The 24,545-nt window shown below is 49.0% G+C and overlaps 1 protein-coding gene across 5 annotated transcripts in view; it reads right to left on the bottom strand.

Moving 5' to 3' along the window:
- The window catches only part of LOC118701491 (CBP80/20-dependent translation initiation factor-like), a 442,809-nt gene that overhangs the window by 387,894 nt on the left and 30,370 nt on the right, over positions 1 to 24,545 (bottom strand). For 4 of the 5 annotated variants that reach the window (XM_036406130.2, XM_036406129.2, XM_036406132.1 and 1 more), the window contains exons 2-3: positions 24,104 to 24,316; positions 21,612 to 21,695 (exon numbers count right to left, since the gene is read on the bottom strand). In XM_036406130.2, coding sequence (XP_036262023.1) covers positions 21,612 to 21,695; positions 24,104 to 24,283 — 264 coding nt within the window. In that variant the 5' untranslated portion in view covers positions 24,284 to 24,316. The remainder of the gene's footprint in view (positions 1 to 21,611; positions 21,696 to 24,103; positions 24,317 to 24,545) is intronic. The other variant, XM_036406131.2, reaches the window with a different exon arrangement.

Below are 24,545 nucleotides of genomic sequence, written 5' to 3' on the forward strand. Positions count from 1 at the left end.
TACCAGCAGGTCCTTGTCTGTCTCCGCAGGAAGCAAGCCAAGATGAGCGGAGCTCCTCCGGGAAAATCCCGGGGCGCGCCTTGGAGGTCCGTCTATCCCTTCTGCCCCTGCGGGGACAGAGACGGTCCCATCTGGGGTGCCAGAATGTTTTGCGGAGATAATCAAAACTCCACAACTTTTGTGAAAGTTGTAAAGCCAGTATGTTTACTACAGCGCTGGATGCATGTGGGAATCGTTCTCCTAAAATGACATGCGTACCTAAGGGAACTTCAGGTCTCTTTTTATCCCCCTCTCAAGATACATATGCTTACAATTTCACAATAGGTTCATACATATTCATTTTAAAGAATTTCACGTGACATTTGCTGCTAGTTCTTCTTTATCAGAAAGAATTCCTACGTCAGGTTGACCTGCTCTCACAGCAGTCTCTCTGTCTCTCTCTATCACCTTCTGTCTGCCCCCCTTATCTCTGTCCTTCATTGAAGCAGTTTCCCTTGAGCCTAAGCCTTGCAGTCAGGCTACACAGACTCAAATTTCACCTAAATCAAAATGGATTTCTATTCTAGAGAATTTCTACTCTGTCTCACTACATCCCAGGAGCTGATGGCTCAGCTCATTATCAAGGCCAGATCATGCCTCAGGACCCTATCGGGGTGTGAGTTCGCATACATTTACCTCCCAGTGAAATCAGGTGGGCTGGAAGCTCTGCTCCAGACCAATGAACACCTCCAGTTTGCTCTTGACAGCTACCTATGTCAAATCTCTATCCATTTGCAGAAACATAAACAATTTAATGAGTGTTTTAATTTGGTCCCCAAATCATTAAAAAGTAGAATTCCTTTAAATGCACTGACTGTTTTTACTGTTGGCTCAAGAAGATTCCACAAGTCAGTTATGACTTGGAAAAATCCTGACACTCAGGAGTGGGTGTCTGATGTTCAAATTGTTCAGGGATCCCTGCAAATTGCAGAATTAGCAGCTGTTGTCAGAGCCTTTGAGAAGTTCAAATAACCCTACAATCTCGTTACTGATTTGGTCTATGTTGCTGGGATAGCTGAAAGAGCAGAACATTAAAAGTAGTGTCAAATCCAAATTTATATAGCTTGCTTTCAAAGCTCGTCTATCTCCTCTCCCACCAAGAGCAACCATATCACATTATGCATGTGAGGTCAAACACTGACCTCCCAGGACCATTTACAGAGGGCAACCGGAGGGCAGATGCTTTGGCCATGGCAGTGCAGACCACCCTACCAGACATTTTCAATCAGGCCAAATTGAGCCATCAGTTTTTCCACCAAAATGTGCCAGCCCATGTCCGGATGTTTAAAATCACAAGGGAACAGGCAAGAGCAATCATGGGCTCCTGCCTCAATTGCCAGGAGTTTGCGTTGCCCTCTATGGGGGCCGGGGTTAACCCCCGAGGCCTCGAAACTTTACAGCTGTGGCAAACAGAAGTCATATACTATGCACCTTTTGGGAGACAAAAATACATTCATGTGTCTATAGATACATTCTCCGGGGCTGTATTCGCATCTGCCCACTCAGGAGAAAAAGCCAAAGATGTTGCCAAACACTTTCTTCTAGTGTTTTCTACACTAGGCATCCCCCAAGCCTTCAAAACAGATAATGGTCCTACTTACACCTCCAAAAATTTCAAACAGTTCCTAGATCAATGGGGAGTGAAACACACTACTGGCATTCCCCACTTCCCAGCAGGGCAATCCACTGTAGAGAGGGCTCACCGCACACTCAAGACAGTCCTTGACCAGCAGCGTGGGGGAGTTGAAACACTACCAAATGTAGAAAGATTATGTAAAGCTATGTTATCAACTTTCTTAATAAATCATTCACAGAGCCAAACCCCCCCATTATCAGGCACTTCTCCAACACTAGCAGAGCTTAACTCACTGAGAAACCCCCTGTGCTGATCAAAGACCCGGAATCCAAGCAAATAATGGGTCCATTTCCATTAGTTACTTGGGGCAGAAGGTATGCTTCTGTGTCCACAGAATCTGGCCTCAGGTGGATCCCCGGCAAGAATATCAAGCTGTTCATTGAATCACCAAGTGCAGCTCCCAGAGACACTTCCCCGGAACCTCAGAAGCAGGAAAGAGACCACACTCGGGCAGCGTGGAGGACGAGAAGGAAAAAGACTAAACACAAAGGTCCCTCACAGAAGATGACCCTCCGCTGCTCCTGAAGACAAAAGACTCTCTGTTGAATTTTATTCACTCATTGTTTGCACTGTTACCCCCCTTTTTTTGTTGGTTTTACGTCTCTTTAGTTCGCTACACTGTTATCCTCCCTGTTTTCCCACCCCTTTTCTACTCAGTAAAAACTGAGGGGATAAGAGGGGCAGGTAGGAGGGGCTGTTAAAGTTACACAAATCTAAAAAAAAAAATCCATTTTCTCAAACTACCCTCACTCCAAACATTACATTATTATATAATTGAAAACAAAAAAGCGAATCAGCATGCCAAAAGAGACCCTATTCTGAATTCGATGAAAACTGTGATAGCCAAGTTTATAATTGGAACAAACCAAAGAGAGTCGTGGTCTCAGTTTTCTTACCTTGGGTGGCTGCAGCTAAGGCTCTCAGTGAGCTTTCTTGTGGATGTGACAGCCTGGTCAGAGAGCACGAAAATGGGATTTGTTTTCTCACAGTGGACTTGTGAGACTTTTTAGGGAGTTATAGAGAAATGATAACTTGTTAGTATAAACAACCTGCAGGTGGTGTTTTCCTACTCTGTTTTTCTGTTCTTCTCAAGGACTGTTTGTGAGAAAGATGTTTTTAATAATTAGCCAATCAAGTAGAATGTGTCAAACTTATCTATAAAAGAAGAGGATTTTAGTATTAAAGTTGTTGTTCAGCAAACCAGCCTTCTGGTGAATTTGGGCCATTTCTTGCTCAATGGTGACACTTTCTCACCTGCAGTGTTGGCTTAGTAAGCAGGCAAACACTACCTCCACTGCACTCAGTGACCTGCTTAGTGACACTGAGGTTACCAGGCATGCAACATTGCAAAACAGAGACGCCATAGACTTTCTACTGCTTGCCCATGGACATGGCTGCCAAGACTTTGAAGGGATGTGCTGCCTCAACATCTCTTCACACTCAGAATCTGTCAGAACTCAGTACATCCTTCCGGGTGTCCAGAGTTGCCGAGGACCCCGTCGGGGGGCTCGGAGGCCTTGGCATGCTGCCCAGAACACCTGGGGATTTGATTTTGACCCTTGGAGCAAGTTGCCAACTTCGTATGAGGACATGAAAGTCACACAGGTTTGAATAGTGTAATAACAAAATGATCACAGGGTGAAAATGTAGATTTTAGGATTTTTGGTATGGGGGTTATGGGGACAAGGAGGAATCTGGGCATGTCTAGCCTTTCTTCTTCTTGTTCTCCATTTTCTGCAGTGATGTTGGCACTTTGGGATTGGTCTAGAGTAGAAGTGCACTGTCTAACATAGGTGATAGGTATTGGGAATTAAGTGTAAATATGATATACGTAGTTTGTAGTATAAAAGGACAATACCGCCTCGGGGGCAGTCAGAGTGCTCGTGGCTGCCTTGCTGAGCAGATCTCGGCTGGGCAGAAAGAAAATTTTATAGATAAGAACTAATAAACAACCTCAAGACCGAAAAGTGAAGAGTCCAGACTCGTTCTTCAGTTGCGCAGGCCAAAGCAGAGACATCCTACGCATCTCGGGGCAGCAATTATCAACAGCAACCCAAGAAGAATCCATCCACACAACACAAGCATCCAGAAGCTGAGGGAGCAAATAAAGGACTTAAAGTTGGAAAAATACCCAGATTGGATCAATGATCTTTTTGGACAGTGGGGTTTCAAAGGATGGGTTGCATCTTTTGTCAAAGGAATTTTTTGGATTGTAATAATTGTTTTTATTGTCTTAGTCATGTTTCACTGTCTAGTTAAGTGTATGCAGAAGTCCACTGGGGAGGTCTTCTTAGTAAGAAAAAAAAAAGGGAGTTGTAGCATCCCATGAACTCACTCCTCTCAGTCAATTCCCAAGTCCTCTGCCCTGGCAACGGCAGTGACTACCTACCATAGAGTAGTCCTCCTGGAGGAAAAGACAGACTCCCACATAGACTTCCCCTGGTTTCCCCTTTCCCTGTCCCCTCACTGGCTTAGTACCACAGGTGGCTGCCCCAGCTCCCCTAGAGACCAATCCCCTTTGCCCTGCCCTTAGCTCCACCCCCCACCCCTTCCCCTTCTTAAGCTGCCTCCACCACGTGGTTGCCCTCTTTCTCATCGGGTTCCCTTCAGCCATATGTGATATACTTCGCTGGAATCAAACCTTGCTAAAAGGAACCTTTCTTGCCTCTCTTGCTGAGCCAGCTGTGGTGAGTGTTGTGTGGGGATCTGACTGCACTGCCTGAATGTTAACCCAACCTGCTTTTCTACAGGAGAGGTTTGTTGGGAACAAATAATAGGCAGCAGCACCCACCATTCAACACCCGCATTTTTAGGTTACCCAGGATAGCCTACAAGACCTTTCTGGACTCTCCAGAAACGGCCAAACCTGTGTGGTTGTGTTCCTTCCAGACAACATTGAGAGACATTAGCCATGGATGTGCTAGATAGCTCATTTATGCTCAAGAATGAAGATGAGGAGCATTGAGAGCACTCAGAATGGCACTGAGAACTTCAGATGTGCTATGGAAACACAGCAGCAAGCCCCTGCCTGAGCCTCAGAAGAAATGGCTCATGTCATCCCTTCCCTTCCAAAAGCTTTGACACTTGTTGACGTAGTCAACTAACTCTGGAAGAAGAGTGGAGACCTCAAAGAGAACTCAACTACTGCAATTTTCAGAAAAAATAGTGTCAGAAACTCTCCCTTAATCGGGAAGACCAGCATCACCCTGTCTACTCTACACAAATGAAAAGTGAGGGTGAAAAGATGTCATCTCATGTGAGTCACTAGTGATAGCAGGCCTAGAAGATACCTTCTTCCATCCTTGGTAAGCAGCAACAATTTTCCTAAATCAGGCAGCAAAGCAGTGAAGCATTTCACTCCCAGATCTTCAGACACTCATGCAGGTAGCTGCTTCATGAGGCGAGGTGTTGCTTCATGAGATGTATCCCAAACAGAAGTCTCAAAGTTAAATCTATACATTAGCTAAAGGACTTGATTTCTTTTTCAGCAGTCCTCTCCAACTGTAACAGAACAGGACTGCATTCACTACACGGAGGGAGTGCCACCCAGCAATTACAGGCAGAAAACCATTAAGTGACTGGTTTTCTTAGAGCTGCTCTTTGATCATGGGCAGGTCACCCCACCTAAAGATTTCATTTCTTCCTCTGTCAGGCAGGGCTACACCAACCTATACTGACTGGCAAAGCCTCAGAGTAACTCCCCATCTTTTACTTTGTCTTTTTCTTTTGGAAACAACAGTGATTGCAGCATCTGCCAGCACCCACTTGTCCCAACAGGTCTTCAGCATGGTGGCCAATCTCAATGAAATTCAGTGTACAAACTGGACTTGGACTATAACACAAGCAGATCAATGAGATGGAGAACCTCAAACTGCCCCCAGGATCATTCCTCATATTTTGCTTCAGATCTGAACCCAAGGATGGGCAACTAAAGCCAGACACAGGCTGTCTACCAGCATGGGGAAATGAATTACATCTTTTGTCAAGAGATCCTGCCAGCCTCTTCACAAGCGGTACTCCCTCGCTCTGCAGAGCTGATCTGGTTAGTCAAGGATTTGGGGCATTACATGCTTCCTGCTGTTGTCAGCAGATTTAAGACAGCAAGAAGACACCTTCACTGCTGACTTGAGAAGTTTATATGACAGCAGTGCTGGTTGCAGGAGCCTCAGTCCAACTCTGGACCTAGTGATGTGGCCCCTATCCAAGACCATGATCACTTGCCACCTGCTTCTGCAGCATCCATAGAGGAGAATCTCCTGGTGTTTGATTCCAAGAAGCACAGATGCCTGCAAAAAAAATTTCTGGAATTTCGAGAAAAATCTGCACTGATACTTTGGGTTTTCTACTTTCTATAAAATTAAGTTCTACTCTGCATTGAAATCTGCTGTTTCCCAAGAGACAATGTTCACATATCACCCCATCCCTCCTACTGCCTTTGCTTTGGCAATGTAGCAGCTTTTCTAGCCATGACTACATGCCAAGGGCATGTACTTATAGGACAAGGGGGAATAGCTTCGCACTGAAAGAGGGCAGGTGTCGCAGACATCTTTCATGAAAAATCCTTTCTTAGGATTTTTCCTTGTGACAAGCTGCAGTTCAGCAACCAAAGTAAACAATGGTTATCTGCTGCTGTAGAATGCAACAGGTGATTGGTCTCCTGTGGGTGTTTGGATTTCTTGACCACTCATGGCAGAGCTGGCTCTTGCTCTGTCTGAGACACAGATCCTTGTGATTCATTCTTTTCTATTCCTAGCTTAGCTAGCATCTGAAGAAACTTTTCCTTTCTATTGCTTTTTAGTATAGTCTTAATGTAACATATATCATAAAATAATAAATCAAGCCTTCTGATCATGGAGTCAACATTCTCGTCTCTTCTTCATCCTGAAAACCCTTGTGACCACAGTCACAATTGGTGACCCTCGACTGAGGAGGACAATCATCACTTGGTGAGACCACCAGAGGAGCATTGCTGCACTGGGTAAATCCCAAATGTGTGGCATTGATGGTTGCTTCACAAGTGACCACAGAAGTGGATTCTGGCCAGGAGCTGAAGAACTGAAGATCCGAATTTGGACAGAGTTCACAGCAAGGCTGACCACAAAGAGAACCTTCTGAAAAGCCTCCAGAAAGATGTTCAGAAAGCTCAGCAGAACCATGCAGATAGCCAGAGAGTCCTGGACACTGTCACAAGGTACTGTTGGTTTTTCCCCTCCTAAAGATGAGGCCATTCGCAGTTTGTGGCTGCTCATCTGGAGGACTCCTCCCCTAGAGGATGAAGTTCCATTCTCCCCTTCAGAGGAGAAACTTATTGCCCTCTGGCAAAAATGGGGTGAAGAGGACAGAATTCTCCTGTTGGAGGCAGATCTCTATGAGTTTTTTCGATGGGCAAAGCTCTTTGGGTTTTTTACGAATGTGCTATATGCCCTCGATGTGTTTGTCTGGGAGTGTATGGGCTCCATTTTCCAATTCTTTTTATACCGGGGGTTCGGATGCCCCTCAATTTATCCAACCTTTTTGAAGCTCTTTCTAGTCTTGAAACGGAGAGCAGCTGTTTTTCCCTGGATTGCTAACTGCAAGGGCAAAGCCCCGTTCCCCCCAATTCCGGGGGAAGACCCTTTGGAGGGGGACGCTCTGCTGCTTTCCAGCCCCCCCGAACCACAGTGGGGGGGCGAAGTTTTGCCCGCAGCCGAAGTTTTTTTTACTGCGTCTTCGGAGCATGCTCAGACGGAGCCGTTTGTTCCCCCCTCCCGTTGTTCTCAGGGGGGATGGGAGTGGGCGGCGCTGCCCCGGTCAGCGCCGCGAGCACCGCCCCGGCCAGCGCCACGGGCACCGCCCCAACCCGCCCCGCGGGTGAGGGCGGTTCCCCGCGCGGCCCGTCCCGCGGCCGCCCCTCCGGGGAAGCTTGTGGGCGCTCCGGCCGCGGTTCCGCCGGCTTCCCTGCCTGCATCTATCTCAGAGACACCGCTTCCCGCGGCTGCGCCGATGTTGCTGGGCAACAGCGATCCACCGCTCCCCCCGGCCGTCCCGCCGCCTTCTGCGACTGCGGTTCCGCGGCCGATGTCAGAGTCCGGCGCAGAAGAAGCTGCCAACCCCGTGCCGCCCCCGCCGCCTCCCCAGGCGGCCCCGCTGCCCGCCCCTGCGGGGACTCCGTTCTCCATGTCTGCGTCAGAGGCTGCCTTGGAGCCGGCGGCAACAGCAGAGGTGCCTCCTGCATCCAGCATGACTTCCTCCCCGAGTTTTTCGGGTTGTCCCGGGGCTGCCCCTACGGGGGGAGCTGGGACAGGGGAAGAGGGCGTCAGCCTGTCCTTCCGTGGAGGAGGCATGGCCCGACAGCTGGCTGTGGGCGCAGCGCGGCTGCCTGTTTTCAAGATCAGCATTCTTGGCGGGTTGGGGGGTGTTTGGTCCGGGTTTTCCCCCTGGGGGATGCGAATGTCTCTGCCGCCCCTCGCGCGCCCCAGCGGCGAGGGGGAGGTGGGTCCCGAAAGTTCTGCCCCTGGTCCCCAGCCCAGAGGGGGTGGCGGTGGTGCCGTGAGGCAGATGGGAGGAACACCTGGTGCATTTGCATTGCAGAGGCAGAGGGCACAGCAGGAAGCGAGCATCGCTTGTCTGCTGTGGGGAAAGGACATCCCCAGACCCGAGACGAAGTTTCTCGGGACAGCTTCTGTCTTCCCATTGCCGGCATGCCTCGGTGATTTTGGGGAAAGGAAGCGTTTGGTCACCCCTTCTGCCATTGTACTGGCAGCAGGGTGCGGGTCTGTGCCAATGAAGAGCCTGCCTCGGGGGCTGGGCCTGGGCTGTCTGGCTTGGTTGCTTGGGCCAGGGCCACCTCCCGGCCTCCTGTTGGGTTTGGGGGCTTTGCTTCCCCCTTCTGGTCCTGGGCCACCTTTCAGTGGGCCAGGTCTGGGGTTCCTGATCCTTCCACATGGGCCAGGGCCCCCAAGGGCCTCTCTCTGGCTCCTCTGCTGCTGCTCTTTCCGACAAGACAAACAAACAAAAAAAACAAACAAAAAAAAAAAATTAAATTGAATAAAAAAGGGTGAAAGAGCTGGCAGCAGCTCAGAGGCATTGAGGAGCCAGGGATTGGCTTCAGCCCAAGTTGTTCAATGAAGGGCTGTGGCAAGACATTTCAGAAATTTTCTAATTTTCTCAAAATTGTTTGAAGACTGTCAATGGACTTTTGATAAATATTGATGGACCTTTCTGTAGCAAGCCTGTTTCAGGACCAAAAGAAACTTTCAGATATGGCAAAGAGGAACATCTTCAAGCCATGGACTTTTCCTGAAACTCAGCTGCTTGGACTTGAATTTTCTTTGCATTGTTTTTGCATTTTCTTATATTATAGAATTGTTTTAGTAATATGATAGAATTTTATGTTCTACAGGTGAAGAAATTCCCAGTGCATTCCACAGGAGCACTTGAGTGGAGTTTGATTGGCAACAGATAACCTGTCAAGTGTTTGTCTTTTTCTTCGGCATGAGTACAGCAGAGAAAATTACAAACACTTTTTCCTTTTAATTTAACTAAATAAAAAAGGGTGACATGTTGCAGACATCTTTCATGAAAAATCCTTTCTTAGGATTTTTCCTTGTGACAAGCTGCAGTTCAGCAACCAAAGTAAACAATGGTTATCTGCTGCTGTAGAATGCAACAGGTGATTGGTCTCCTGTGGGTGTTTGGATTTCTTGACCACTCATGGCAGAGCTGGCTCTTGCTCTGTCTGAGACACAGATCCTTGTGATTCATTCTTTTCTATTCTTAGCTTAGCTAGCTGCTGAAGAAACTTTTCCTTTCTATTGCTTTTTAGTATAGTCTTAATGTAACATATATCATAAAATAATAAATCAAGCCTTCTGATCATGGAGTCAACATTCTCGTCTCTTCTTCATCCTGAAAACCCTTGTGACCACAGTCACAGGCAGGTTTAGATTAGATATTAGGAAGAAATTCTTCATTGTGAGGATGGTGAGGCACTGGAACAGGTTGTCCAGAGAGGTCATAGATGCCCTATCCTTGGAAGTGTTTAAGGCCATGTTGGATGGGGCTTTAAGCAACCTGGTCTAGTTGAAGGTGTCCTTGCCCATGACAGGGGGGTTGGAATGAGATGGTCTTAAGGTCCCTTTCAACCAAAGCCATTCTAAGATTCTATTAAAAACTTCATGAAAGGAAGTTGTTTGACCCTGAGGTTAGAGCATGGTGCTAATAACATCCAAGGTCATGTATTCGATCCCTGCATGGGCCATTCACTTAAGAGTTGGACTCGATGATCCTTGTGGGACCCTTCCAACTCAGAATATGCTGTGATTCTGTGATATAGTTGGAAGCCAAGTGCTCATCATCAAAGGGGGTTTTGAGGTTCAGGCAAGACACATGGAAAAGAGACGCAAAAGATTTAAGTGGATCTGCTCTGCTCTCACCCCACACACAGCAGTCAAAGATACCTCCTCAGATGCAGGCAGGTCAGATGTCCTCATGATATAAAGCATGTTCTGCCTTTAAATGTTTTGGTACTAGCACAGCATTGCACTTCTTTGAGTCACTGAGATATTTGTGATAGTTTCTTGTGATACATTTGATTTTGTGTGAATTTCTTATGCTTTCCTTATCAGTAAGGCTTGGGCTTCAGTTCAGACAACCTTTGGCAGAACGTGCCAGATTCAGTAACAGTGGTACACAATACCTGTAAAGCCCTCTACATCTCCACACTACCAAACAGCATGGGACACTCAATAGCTTATAATCACAGAATAGTTTGGGTTGGAAGGGACCTTAAAGATCATCTAGTTCCAACCCCCTGCCATGGTCAAGGACACCTTCCAGTAGACCAGGTTGCTCAGAGCTCCATCTAACCTGGCCTTGAACACTGCTACGTATGGGGCAGCCACAGCTTCTCTGGGCAACCTATGCCAATGCCTTATCACCCTCACAGGAAAGAGTGTATTCAGAATATGTAATCTAAACTGCCTTATCACCCTCACAGGAAAGAGTGTATTCAGAATATGTAATCTAAACTTGCTCTCTGTCAGTTTGAAGCCATTCTCCCTTGTCCTGTCACTACATACCCTTATAAAAAGTTTTATGCTGTTAACTTGATAGCCCACCACCTCTGCCTGCCACAGTCATGCTGCTGTTTCTACTGGCTTAATGGGAAGGCAAGCCATCTCCTCCACCGCCAGCTCCTCAGGGAGGAGAGAAGGATGCTACGAGCAGGATGTAGGATAATCCAGATGTGATCCACACACCCTCCTTCACTGCTCAGTAGATAGTCAACATGACCATCAATGGGAGAAACCTCTGATGTCCCCAATCATGCACCAAGTCCCTGCTGCACCTGGTGGGACATGGACACACATGCAAATAAGGAGTAAAATAAAGGCAGTCCTATTTACTGCCAACAACACAGGCTTTTGTTTGGTGATGATAGGTGAAAGCCAGCCACCATGGGGGAAGTGATGGACTTGGCCAGGAAGTAGAATTTTTAGCTCTCCCTCTCCCATCACCTGGAGAAATGTGACAAACCCACAGAGTTGCTGTTTTTTGTTCATGCCCTTTACATAAGGGGAGCCTGGGATAGAGCTGTCATGTACCAAGAGCTCTGCTGGCTGTCTAAACATGTACCATACCAGAAGTCTTTTACTTAATGAATTGGTCTCCAAATTATATCAAAGAGCTTCCTACTTGCAACAGCCTCACAAGGGGAATGCAAATAAAGTATTATATAAAATCTTCCCATTGGGTCTTTTTAGGAAAAAAAATTCAAACATAAAAAGATTCTAAATTATTCCATTATCTAAACTTTCCTCCTTTATAGAGGTAATGCGCTGCTCAGATATTATCTTGCGTACCTCAATGGAGTAGTCTTCACCCCAGAGGCTCACACGGTGCTAGCACACCTGGTGAGTATCGCTCAAACACAGCAGAGCTTAGCAGAGCACAGCCATGCCATGCCATGCCATGCAGCAAACAAGTGTTCACAGGAGGAAACAAGAATTATAGATGAGCTGAATGTAGTTGTGAGGCCAGGATTTTCTCAGCACACCAGGAGTTCACAAAATGCATCTCATGAGATCCCCCATCAGCAGATCATCCTCTTACAGTGACCTGCCCAGAGAATTGGAAAGACCAGATTAAAAGGCTTCTAGAGGGAATTGTGGAGAGCTAGGGACCTGCGTGCGGAAGATCTCGGGCTGTACGGGTAGATAAGAAGGCCCCCCTCACCCTGCAGTCTGACCTTTGCTCTGTACCCGGCCGCACCTGGCCGGACGTGAGCAGAGGGAAGTGACACAGACTGCCCAGTCCATAAATGCCCCTGAAACCCCTCAATAAACGCCATTTGCTGTCCACCACATTGGTGTATGTAGCATTGGACCGAGTGACCCTGGGCCTTGGGTCACCGTGCCGGACCCCTCCGAACCAGGTCGCCACGCCGTAACGGCAACATCTGGTGCCGAAACCCGGGACAATCGCAGCGCCCAGAGTTCGGGATTTCGCCTGGACAGGGGACCGGCGGCTGCACAGCAGGCCTAGTGCAGCGGGGGGGACGCCCCCGGACCAGCGTGGACCATGGAAGCCATAGTGAAGGTCGTAACTCAGATGCATGCTCAATGGGGGATTGATTGTAAGCTAAAAGATTTATGTCTTGCTATACCGAGACTTATTAAGCTGGGGGCGATAGACAGCCCGGTGGACATTCTCCATCCGGAGATATGGGATACTTGTACAAAGGTTTTAGCTGAGGAGACTATTTCCTCAGGCTCAGGGAAAGCTCTAAAGTCATGGGGCAGAGTTGTGCAGGCTCTGCAGAAAGCTAGAGAAGAGCAGGAGACCTGGAAAGCCGCGCAGGCTTGGCTATTAGCCACGCCGCAGTTGGGGGTGAGCGCGGCAACGCAGACCGCGGAGGGCTATGATCAGATCGGCACCGCGGAACCGCGAGCGCCGGATTCCCCCTAGCAGACCGCCTTACCATCAGAGGGGGTGGAACGCGCGCGGGCGTTTTGGCGGGGGTTAACGGAGGAAGCGCGGGAGGCGGCGAAATCGCCGGACCCCGAAGGGGTGGATAAAAGCGCACCCCCTCCGTATGAGTTTGAAAATGGCGCCGAACCGCGTGTTCAGGGCGGAAAGGAGAACACGGCGGGCGGAAATGCAGTCAGCCTGCTTAACAACGCATGCGCGGGTGAGCGGGGGGACGGGGCGGCCCCCGCGGAGGAGCGTAAGGCCAATCAGAGCGCTCAGTTCACTTTAGGTCCTTATAGGGCAAGGACCTCCCCCAGCAGGAGGCGGGGGGACCCCAGGGGGAGGGAACGGCCCGACCCCCGCAAGAAGGGGCGGGGTCGGAGCCCGAGAAAAAGGCAGAGCAGCCTGGAAACGTCCGGGCAGTCGACTTCCGGCTCGGACTCGGACTCGAGCTCCGAGCTAGAGAGGGGATCGGGGAGTTCCGACTCGGATTCGGGTTTTAACAGAAGGAGAGCAGCGGCATACAAGGTCACTAGCCACAGCGCTCCTGCATGGGTGAAGGGGATATCGGAGAAAGATCGAACTCCGCTTACAGACTGGCGGAAAATAAAAATAGCGTGTGCTGAATGGACTCCGTCGGCGAAACTGGTGTTCCAGGTTCGGGTGGGGGGAGCCGGCGGGAATCAAAGGACCTATTCCCCGGTAAACCCAAAAGACGTGCAGGCAATTATTAAAGCAATTGCAGATAGGGGAATTAATTCTGCCATGGTTTCCACACTCATTGACAGTGTTTTTGGAGGGGATGACATGTTACCTTTTGATATTAAGCAGACTTGCAGAATGATTTTTGATGGGGCAGGGATGATCGTTTTTAAGCAGGAATGGGAGGATAACTGTATTAAGCAGCTAGCCCTGGTAACAGGGGCAGATCATCCACTGCACGGCTCCAGCATACAGAGGCTAATGGGCACAGACCCTACAATGATCACCTCCCAGGCACAGGCTGAGGGCTTGCGGGCACATGAGGTTATGACAACAACCCGTGCTGCCCGAGAAGCCATCCGTGTTGCTTCCAAAGTAATAGCCAAACCGTCGCCTTGGTCCACAATAAAGCAGAGTGAGAGTGAAAGCTTCACTCAGTTTGTGGATCGTTTACAGGCTGCCTTGGACTCCTCAACATTACCCTCAGAGGCAAAGGGTCCTGTGCTGGCAGAGTGCCTACGCCAGCAATGCAACTCAGCCACCAAGGACATTTTAAGATCACTGCCGCAAGGGTCTAATCTAGCTGCCATGATCAGACACGTTGCAAAGGAAGAACACCTAGCTCCCATTCAAGCAGCAGTTCACACTGCAATAACGAGTGTCATGGCATGCTTTAAGTGTGGCCAAGCTGGGCACGTGGCAACAAACTGCCCCCATTCAGGGCGCCCACCAGCAGCTGCTCCACCACGCCAGGGGAGACCTAGGGGACCATGCTGGGCATGTGGAAAGAAAGGGCATTTAGCTAAGGAATGCAGATCCAGGCATCAGGGAAACGGGAGACGGAGGGGGCAGCCGGGCCATATCCAGCCTCCTCCCACCTGGAACATGCAGCGGCCCAGCTACAGCAACCCCCAATGGGGCACACGGCTTTCATACCCACCACCTCCACCCCCTCAGGGAATGACCAACTTTGTCGCCCAGCCAATGGCTCAACCGAACCCATCTGCACCTCAGGAATACCAAGAACAGCTCCCTGGGGCCGAGGCCCCTGGGTGGCTTTGGCCATGAAAGCATGGGAACAGAACCCATGGGTGGCCTTCGCCGCAAAGGTGGGGAAACACCCACTGATCGTGTGGGCAGTGTGTCGTCTCCACAACAGCTCCGACGACTCGGCCATCTGCCTTGCCTTTTGGGTGGACACAGGGTCAGATGTCACCGTCATCCCAGACATACATTGGCCTCGACCATGGAAGCTAGAAGTAGCCTCCATGGTGGGCGGAGTTGGAGGGCTGTCCCGAGCCCACAAGAGCACCCAACCAGTGGCAATAACCCTCTGCACTGAGAGAGGACCGGGAAGAACTATCACCCTCACTGCATATGTGATGTCGGACTGCCCACCCTTGCTAGGGAGGGATGCCCTAGCCCTGCTGGATGTTAGGGTGACAAATTTATTCTAAGGGCCACTGTCGCGTACCCGCCATTGCCCATCAAGCTGACTTGGAAATCAGCTGACCCAGTGTGGGTCGAACAGTGGCCCTTGTCAACGCCTCGAATGACTGCCCTCATTGAGTTAGTTAGCCGTGAATTACACAAGAATCATATAGAACCCTCCACGAGTCCATGGAACACTCTGATCTTCGTAATACCTAAGCGATCTGGTGAAGGCTTTCGACTCCTGCACGACTTGCGAGAAGTGAACAAGAGAATCCAGCCTATGGGCCCTGTGCAAACTTCGCTGCCCATGAACTCTGTGATACCAAAAGGACAACCCTGTGCAGTGCTCGACATCAAAGACTGCTTCTTTTCTATTCCCCTGCATGAAGACGACAAGGAGCGTTTCGCCTTCTCCATCGTCTTCCCAAACAGCCAGCGGCCCAACCTACGCTTCCAATGGAGGATGCTTCCACAAGGAATGCTCAACTCCCCGACTATCTGCCAGATCACCGTGGACCGAGCGCTAGCACCAGTCCAGCAGAGCAATCCGACTGTAACCATTGTGCAGTACATGGACGACATCCTGATCGCCGCACCATCCACGAGACAAGTGGACCAGCTGGTGTCTACCATCTCCGAGACCTTAAGGACAAATGGCTTTGAGGTAGCGAGTGCAAAAATAAAAAAGGGACTGTGCGTGACCTTCCTAGGAGTGGGAATCACAAGCTCCTACATAACTCCTCCCCAGATGAAAATCCGCCGAGACATCAAGACGCTCCACGACATGCAACAGCTGGTAGGGTCCTTAGAGTGGCTCCGCAACATCGTCCTGATTCCTCCCGAGGTCATGGACCCTCTGAATGACCTCTTGAAAGGGAAGAACCCATGGGAGCAAAAAACCCTGACACCGGAAGCCGTAGGCTCGCTCGACTTCATCGAACGTCAGATGTCAGAGAGCATGCTCACCAGATGGGACTCAAGTGCTCTAGTCGATCTGTATGTCCACTTTACAAAAAAGGAGGGAGTGGGAGTCTTAGCCCAAGGACCCCCCGACAAGGCCCAACCAATACTATGGGTGGTCTTGGGGAAACCGTCACGTGCCTTTTCCCCGGGAGTCGAGTGCCTCTGCAGCCTCATCATGAAAGGCAGGAAACTTGCCCTAAGACATCTGGGCATCGAACCTTCCAGGATAAGCTTGCCTCTCTGCAAACAGCTCTCTGCGCAGTCAACAACTATATCGGAATATCTAACCATGGCCCTTACAGGCTTTGGAGGAGAGATTCGCTACGCGGAAAAACCCCCTTGGACTCGGCTGCTCATGGTCATCGATATCGACCTCCCACCAAAAGTACTTGACCGACCGCGGGCAGGACCAACCATCTTCACGGATGCATCATCGCAGACCTCCACCGCGGTGGCAGTATGGCAGTCAGGAGAACAGTGGCAATGTGTCAAGGCAACCGACCCCACGCTTTCGGTCCAACAGCTTAAAGCAGCAGCTGTAGTGCTAACGTGCGGACTGTTCCCAGAAGAACACCTTAACATTGTGACTGATTCCATATTTGTGGCCAAGCTCTGCCTAGCCATGTCCGGACCAGGTGTGTCAGTGTCCACAGTGGCAACGATGCTGGAGGAAGCACTCTATTCACGGAAAGGCACCATATCAGTCATCCACGTCAACAGCCACGACCCGATCAAAGGATTCTACCAAATAGGCAACGACAAGGCTGATGCCGCCGCAAAGGGCGTATGAACACTGAAAGAAGCTCGTCAGTTGCACGAATCCCTTCACATCGGAGCTAAAGCGCTTGCGAAAAGGTGCAGGATTTCTACCGTGGACGCAAAGCACGTCGTCGCTACGTGCCCCCACTGCCAGAAGTCGCCACTGTGGTCGAGTGGCGTCAACCCCAGAGGCCTCAAAGCCTCAGAAATATGGCAAACAGACTTTACACAATGCCAGCTGTTGAAACCCCGAGCGTGGCTCGCGGTTACTGTAGATACATACAGCGGCATGATTGTGGCCACACAGCATCTCAAGACCGATTCCAAAGCGACCATCCAACATTGGCTAACAGCCATGGCATGGCTTGGAGTTCCAAAACAGATCAAAACAGATAACGGCCCAAACTTCATCTCAAAGGTAGTCCAAGCATTCGCCTCGAAATGGAACATCGCCTTGGTGCATGGCATCCCATACAACAGCACCGGGAAAGCCATCGTCGAAAGAGCAAACCAGACTCTGAAAACTAAGCTGGAAGTGCTAGCAAAGGCAGAAGGCTTCACTAATGCCATTCCTCCGGGTGACCAGGCGCGCATGCTGGCAACTGCGCTGCTAGCGTTAAATCAATTCCCTAGGGGGGACGAAACAAACAGTCCTGCTCAGAGACACTGGGCCACTCGGGCGCTAGAGGAAGGCCCACGGGTGGTGATCAAAAATGAACTAGGGGAGTGGGAACAGGGTTGGAGATTGGTGCTCACGGGGCGGGGATATGCGGCCGTTAAAAAGGACGGGGACATTAAATGGTGTCCACTCAAATCTATCAAACCAGACCTTCAAAGGGAAACTCATGAGAATTGTGAGACTTTGTTTGCAGGACTGGATCATTGGACGTCCCCGAAACTCATATGCCCCACTACTGGGAAAGAGAGAGAGGCCAACGAGCAACCCGACATCTCCTGAGAAGCTCGTGCTATCAAAATTAAAGCAACAACGGTGTTTCTGTGTGATTTTGCTGTTGGGGCTTGTCGCCAGAGGGCAAGCCAGTCCAGACTACTACCCTCATCAGCCCTTCAGGTGGGTCATGCAGCATCTTACTGGTGACAAGATGCTCAGAGACATCACCACGCCGAACGCCCCGTCCTTCGTGCTTCGCGTCACCGACCTGTTTCCGGGACAACCAAAGGTAGACCCCTATTCTTCACACGCCACACACATGTACCTATCCTACTGGTGCCCAGCCTCAAACCCAGGAAAAAGTTATTGCAATTGCCCAGGGTGGGGATACTGTGGGCACTGGGGCTGTGAAACAATAGTTACAGACGCCAGGCCGTCAGGACCTGGGTGGGACCCACAAGAGCCCGACAGATTCCTACAGTTCACCTGGGCACCCGCAGGCTGCAAAACACCCGTCTTCCTTCAGGGAAGTTTCTATCGAAACCACCATAAAGTCCCCGAATCCCGAAAATGCACTCACTATAACATGACAGTTTTGCAGCCGAATCACCCTAGCTGGGCCATGGGCAAAGCATGGACAGTAGTCCTTCAAGGGTCAGAAGAGTGGGTGAATGTGCGAATTGCCAGACTCCCAGCTTCAGTATCCCAATCAGTCGGACCCAATCCGGTTCTAGTAGTAAGTAGACCCAGGGAAGAGATCGCAGCTAACGGTAGTTCTAGCCGCGAAACACAAAGGTCGAAACTAGCCTCCCCATCCGATCTCTTAACCAAACCAACCCTCTCCAGTCCATTCTTAAGTGTGTTAAATGCTACCTTCTTATCGTTAAACCAATCCAACCCGAACTTCACAGAATCATGCTGGTTATGCTATGATGCACAACCCCCTTTTTACGAAGGTGTTGCCTTCAATCTCCCATTCATCTTCTCAAAGTCAAACAATCCACGCCAATGCAGATGGGACACCCCCCGGAGAGGTATCACCCTAAGTCAGGTTACGGGCCAGGGCAAATGCTTTGGCAATGCAACCTTGGCAAAGCAGATGGGCAACGTCTGCAAGGAATTCGTCAAACTTAAGGGAGGGAAGTTCCAGTGGGTGATCCCAGCTGCATTGGGAATGTGGGTCTGTCACAGATCCGGGGTAAGCCCATGTGTACTCCTTGACAAATTCGACCATTCTACTGACTTTTGTGTCCAAGTTCTAATTGTCCCCAGAGTCCTGTATCGCCAAGAAGAAGAGGTGTACCGCTTGTTCGAGGAACCCAACCGGCTCTACAAACGGGAGGTGATAACAGGCGTCACCATCGCAATGCTCCTCGGTCTAGGAGCTACCGGCGCTGCCACAGGCATCTCGGCCCTTGCAACACAACATCAGGGACTGGCACAACTGCAGATGACAGTTGACGAGGACTTGCAAAGGATCGAGAAATCCATCTCTTCCCTGGAAAAATCCCTTTCCTCACTCTCAGAGGTTGTCCTCCAAAACAGGAGAGGACTGGACCTCTTGCTCATGCAGCAAGGAGGCCTGTGTGCTGCCTTGAAAGAGGAATGCTGCTTTTATGCAGACCACACCGGAGTCGTCAGAGACTCCATGGCCGAACTGAGAAATCGGCTAAACCTAAGGAAAGCAGATAGAGAAGCTCAACAGGGCTGGTTCGAGTCGTGGTTCAACCGGTCTCCATGGCTCACCACCCTGATTTCTACCCTAATAGGCCCAGTCACTATAATCTTACTATCCCTAATCTTCGGGCCTTGCATATTAAACAAACTGGTGCAATTTGTTAAAAGGCGTTTGGAAACGGCTAACATTTTGTTTCTCGAGCGCCGACAATTACTTTAAGGCGTGCCACTTACTAACACACTTACGATTTTACGCTAATTCTACCAACCCATGAAATTTTGTAACCTTTACATTTTATAAGATTTTTACTAATCATGAGGGGGGGGGAAATGTGGAGAGCTAGGGACCTGCGTGCGGAAGATCTCGGGCTGTACGGGTAGATAAGAAGCTCCCCCTCACCCTGCAGTCTGACCTTTGCTCTGTACCCGGCCGCACCCGGCCGGACGTGAGCAGAGGGAAGTGACACAGACTGCCCAGTCCATAAATGCCCCTGAAACCCCTCAATAAACGCCATTTGCTGTCCACCACATTGGTGTAAGTAGCATTGGACCGAGTGACCCTGGGCCTTGGGTCACCGTGCCGGACCCCTCCAAACCAGGTCGCCACGCCATAACGGCAACAGGGAATTTTCTCCATTTGTAAGCCACTACTTTGTATGGGATGCACAAGTTCCGATCTCCCACAGCTGCTAATAGCAGATGTTTCACCAAGCAGTGAAAAATCAACAGCCAGAAATGATAATAAACTGCACCTAGTCCTCACCAGCAGCATTTCACTCATATATCAGCAACAGCAAGAGAAATGCTTGCCTGAACAGAAGAATGATAGCTTGCAGCTCCTCTTTGGTGCCAAGGAAAATTTGTTACTCACTGTTAAAGGAAACCAAACGTGGAGAGAGATAATTACTAGCTCTGCTGCAGGCTGGGAGAGAGCCCAAACACAGGGAAAACAGCTTGGGCATTGGTGAATGGTATTTGTATGCAGAAAGCAAGTTCCCTGTTTGAGGAGATCAAATAGGTTTAATTCAAAGGAAAAAAACCCACAAAACACCACCCCTCCCCATATGTTGGAACAAAAGAGTGCACAGCATAAGGCAGATGGAAGATGTCGGGGCTGTGTTGATTGGAGTCAGGTAAGCATCACTCATGTATGACTCCTGCATCCTCCTGTAGTACCCACCAGCTCAGCACATTAGCTGAGCCTTTGGGTGAAGAGCAAGGGACCTTCTACCCCCAGGGTAAACATCTAGTCCTCTTATCACCCTTAGCAACCCAAGGAGGCTCAATGGAAATGGCTAGCTTCACAGCTGAATATCAAGCAGCCAGCTGGAACATGGATGAGGTTTTGATGGTGAATATTTCTGAGCAGATCAAAACTATTTAAAATTAGGTCCACAATTTCTTTTGGCACCTTCAGAGGTTCATCTGAAGCAGCATTTCCATACAGCATGCACCTTCCTACACAACAAGATCTTGTCTTTGTCAGAGACAGGTGTTGGTATAGATATTCCCAGCATCCTTGCATCCAGACCCATGGCAGGGAGGGCATGCATGAGCCCCCATCCCACAGCCAAGCAGTTTCCATCACGTCTCTGTGCAGGAAGAAATTGTACCCAAAATTAAAGTTGCAATAGGCACTGCTCTGACTGACACAGCCTCTTGTACACCTTGCAAGAGGCTCCCAGGTTTCTTCTCATGGATCCCACTCGTGGGACTGAAGCCTGGAGGACATCAAGCAAGGCAAGAGCACCAAAATCACCAGCCTGAAGCCCCTTCTCCAGGTGGCATATATATCAGCCACAGTTACTGCAAATGCCACTTCACCCTTTCCTCAGCTGCCTCAGTTTCAAATCTCCTCAGGCAAACACTGTTCTTACAGTCGATGGCCTCATGGTGGCACAGTAGCTCCTTAACCAGATGACAATGGTCAGAGTCATTCCTCTACCCTACCCAACCCTCTCCCATGATAGTGCTCACGCAGAGGAGGGACAGCCACCTCCAACAGCACTTAGTAAATACTGTTCACTGACGTTCACACCATGTACAACCACCCAAACCAACTTACGCCTGGCTTCTGTCATTGTACACCAAACAGGTTCTTGGCACATACAATTTTGCTTCTCCCAATTCACTCCCTCGGCTATTTAATCCTCTTCCCTACAACATCGTCCTTGTGTTGTGACATATAACCAAGAAGCACAGCTACACAAAGATCGCTCATCCCAGCTACATCTCATACTTTCAAGTCAGCTTCGATGCTCCAAATAGGTTGCTTTCACAGGTGGCCACAAGAAGCTCTTCAGCAATAAATGAGACACTCCATATTTTTTCCCTTTTATCACAGAGCAATAAGCTCCTGGTCAAAAAATCCATCCTCACATTGGGATGTTGCTCATCTTCCATGGTTTGGGTGGGAATGAGCTTTCAGATGCCAAACAGAGGGACACATCTCCCTGCCATGGGAAAGTTGGCAGCATGGGCAGGCTTCATGATGATGCATGAGACAGTACAAGAACAAAAGCAAAGGTTTGGTGAGGAAGAGCTAAACACAACCCCTACCTGACTGTGTTCATGAGACGATGAGCCCTTCCCTTGGGATAGGGAACAGCTGCCATCAAGCTGCTCACTACAATACGCTGTCCACTGTAATAGGGATAAAAAAAGGCATTGTATAAAATAATAGCCAGGAGAAAACTGCTGTGTCTGTCCACAGCACACAGCAAACACCATCTGGCTGCAGGCATCACAATACATGTGCAGCACTCCCTCATTTTAGAGGATCATCCCAAAGGCTTTGGCTAGGAAACACTCCACCTGCTGATGGCAAGCAGAGGGAAGATGCAGGAACAATTACAGGAAGGCACCTGAAATGATGCTTTGCAATAAAATCCATCCCCACTATTTCCTAGCAGACTCCATCAGTGTTTGGTATCTCAGGCATGTGGTATGCACCAAGGTGGCTTGACTTGATAACCCTTTACTATGGAGTCTTCCACGGAAAGTTGGGAAATTTCTGCTTTTCCCAACTCCATTCACTTCAGGGACAGATATGAGCCCTGAGCTTCTAGAAAAACTGTGGTTTTATTTTAAATAAAACAGAAAATGTGGCAACTGTGACATACCACTGGATGACAGCACTACTCTCACACCGGCTTTGCCCCATGGTGAAGGACATGGACATCAGGGGACTTCCCGGACATGGGGGACCATGAGCTGCTTAGGTCAGCTTCCCCCAAGGTGCCTCCACAAAAATAATTCAGTTTTGGGTAATTTGTTTTGTTGGGGATTTTCCCTCGAAGAAAGGAAGGGCTGCATCATACTGAGGAAAACATAATATTTTTAAAAAGCATTTTTCATTAAACAAATATAAAGGATGCTGCTTAATCCTAAAGTCATTTTGTCACCCCTACCAACAAAGTTGAGACTGAACCTCGGTGACCATCCCCATTTCTGAAGTCTTTCATCCTGGAAGTCTTTGGCTGCTCCAGAGAGACTCACTGCTTGGATGCCATCACCAAGGCCGACAAGTCGAGAAAATGAACAGTCAATTTCATACAAGCAGCAACCACCTGAGAGCTCTTTGACAGGTATGGATGAGGCCACAAAATAAGAGGAAGAGCCACCAATAGAACTGCCCATGATCCCTACACAGCTCTGCCCTTATTGGTTCTAGCTCACAGATGGAGAACCTCAGCCTCCTCTCATTAAAGAGCTGCTCATCACTCTCCTGCTACCTCTGCTGACCTACCTGGAGAAGCTCATGATACTATCATGCTTGAGAGCCTTCTACTACACCTATCCCCATCTCCTTTAACAATTTGGAGTGCAACCACATGCCTGGAAAGGTTTCCCAAGGTACAGCTCAACTATTATTATGTCTACAGACAAAAGAAAATTACATTTTCCCTCTGACTTTCCTCTCTTTCCTGGTGGGAGCAAGGTTGGAGACATCCCCACCATAGGAACATCCACACCTTGGAATTTTCTAGACTGGTGATGGATTCAGCCCTGCTGTGAGCGGTATGGAGGATGAAGCAGCATACAGTGTGCCTTCCATTCCTTCCCCCAGCACAGAGAGGTTATCAGGGGATGTGGTACCATCTGAGCATCTCACACACATGGGTAAATGGATTTATCCTCTCTCAGACAGGTCTAACAATTTTACAGCCACAAGGAAAAGAACTGCAGAGAGATTAAGCAACTTGCCCAACATTAAAGATTAAGTTGCCAGCAGAAACTAACAGTTAAAAACAATTTTCTTGGTCTCAGTCCAGTGCCTTCCCTCTAAACCCATTCTTTTTCCTCTGGCTCTCATTAAGAGGGAACGTGCCACTTTCAATCAGGCTGGCTTCCACCAGGGTTACTCCAGCAAGCTTCAGGATATAAGAGTGTTTATTCCTTGCTTTGCTAAGAAGTGATCAGGAAGAGAAAATCAGAAATTAAAATTCCTGATTATTTCTTATCCAAATTTGGGATATGGAGTGGAAAAAATATCTTTGGGAGATGAGAATTCCTTCTTAATGCATCCTTTAAGGCAGTAAACTGTAGTGACTGCAGAGACTTCATGGTTGCATGAAGCATGTTGAGGACAATTGAGTCTGTAGGATGGTCTTCTTGTGTGAAGATTGGGTTTAACTTGGATCAATCAATCGGTCAAGTACTTATGTTCTGAAAGACTTCATGTATTCATAGAATCATAGAATCCTAGAATGGCCTGGATTGGAAGGAACCTTCAAAGCTCATCTAGTTCCAACCCCCTTGCCATGGGCAGGGACACCTTCAACCAGACCAGGTTGCTCAAAGCCCCATCCAACCTGACCTTGAACACTTCCAATGATGCACCTTGAGACCATAAAACCCAAAACTCAGTTGGCAGGAGACCTCTACCAGCTGGTTAGAGACCTCATATATAGCTGTGCAAGCAAGCTGCCCCAAATCTTGTGTTTTACTACATCCTGCTTAAACTGGACATGCATCCCCAATCCAGGCGGTAAGCCACCAGCATTTGCCAGCCCCTCTCCCATCCCACAATGTGCCCTTTGTCCACCTACCTGTGAGATGTGGGACTGTGTCTTCTTGCTCTCACCATCCCCCTCCATTTTATCCATCAGCAGCCCCTGGACCTGGTACTCCAGGACATAGCTGTCAATGAAACGCTCCAGCTCCTCAATCTCTTGAGAGTGGCTGCTCCCTGCCTCTGAGGAGGCTGATGCCACTAACGAGTTCTCCATCCCTTCAGGAGAGATGTCAAGAACAGAGGGGGCCTGAGAAAGCAAAATAAAAAAGAGCAAGAAATTATTTTCCACTAATTATAAAAAGGTTAAAAAAACAGGAGCTGAAGCTTATTGGTTTCCAGGGACAGGATATTTTTTGCTGTACATCTACATTTCCAGTAATATTTAATAATAATCCTAGGTGGTCATATTCAGAGTTTTCATGTGTGCAAACAAAAAGTCTAATTTCTGTAATATTCCTACATCTAAGGACAACAGA

The sequence above is a fragment of the Molothrus ater genome, chromosome W (assembly GCF_012460135.2).
Source record: "Molothrus ater isolate BHLD 08-10-18 breed brown headed cowbird chromosome W, BPBGC_Mater_1.1, whole genome shotgun sequence".
NCBI classification, from domain to species: Eukaryota; Metazoa; Chordata; class Aves; order Passeriformes; family Icteridae; genus Molothrus; species Molothrus ater.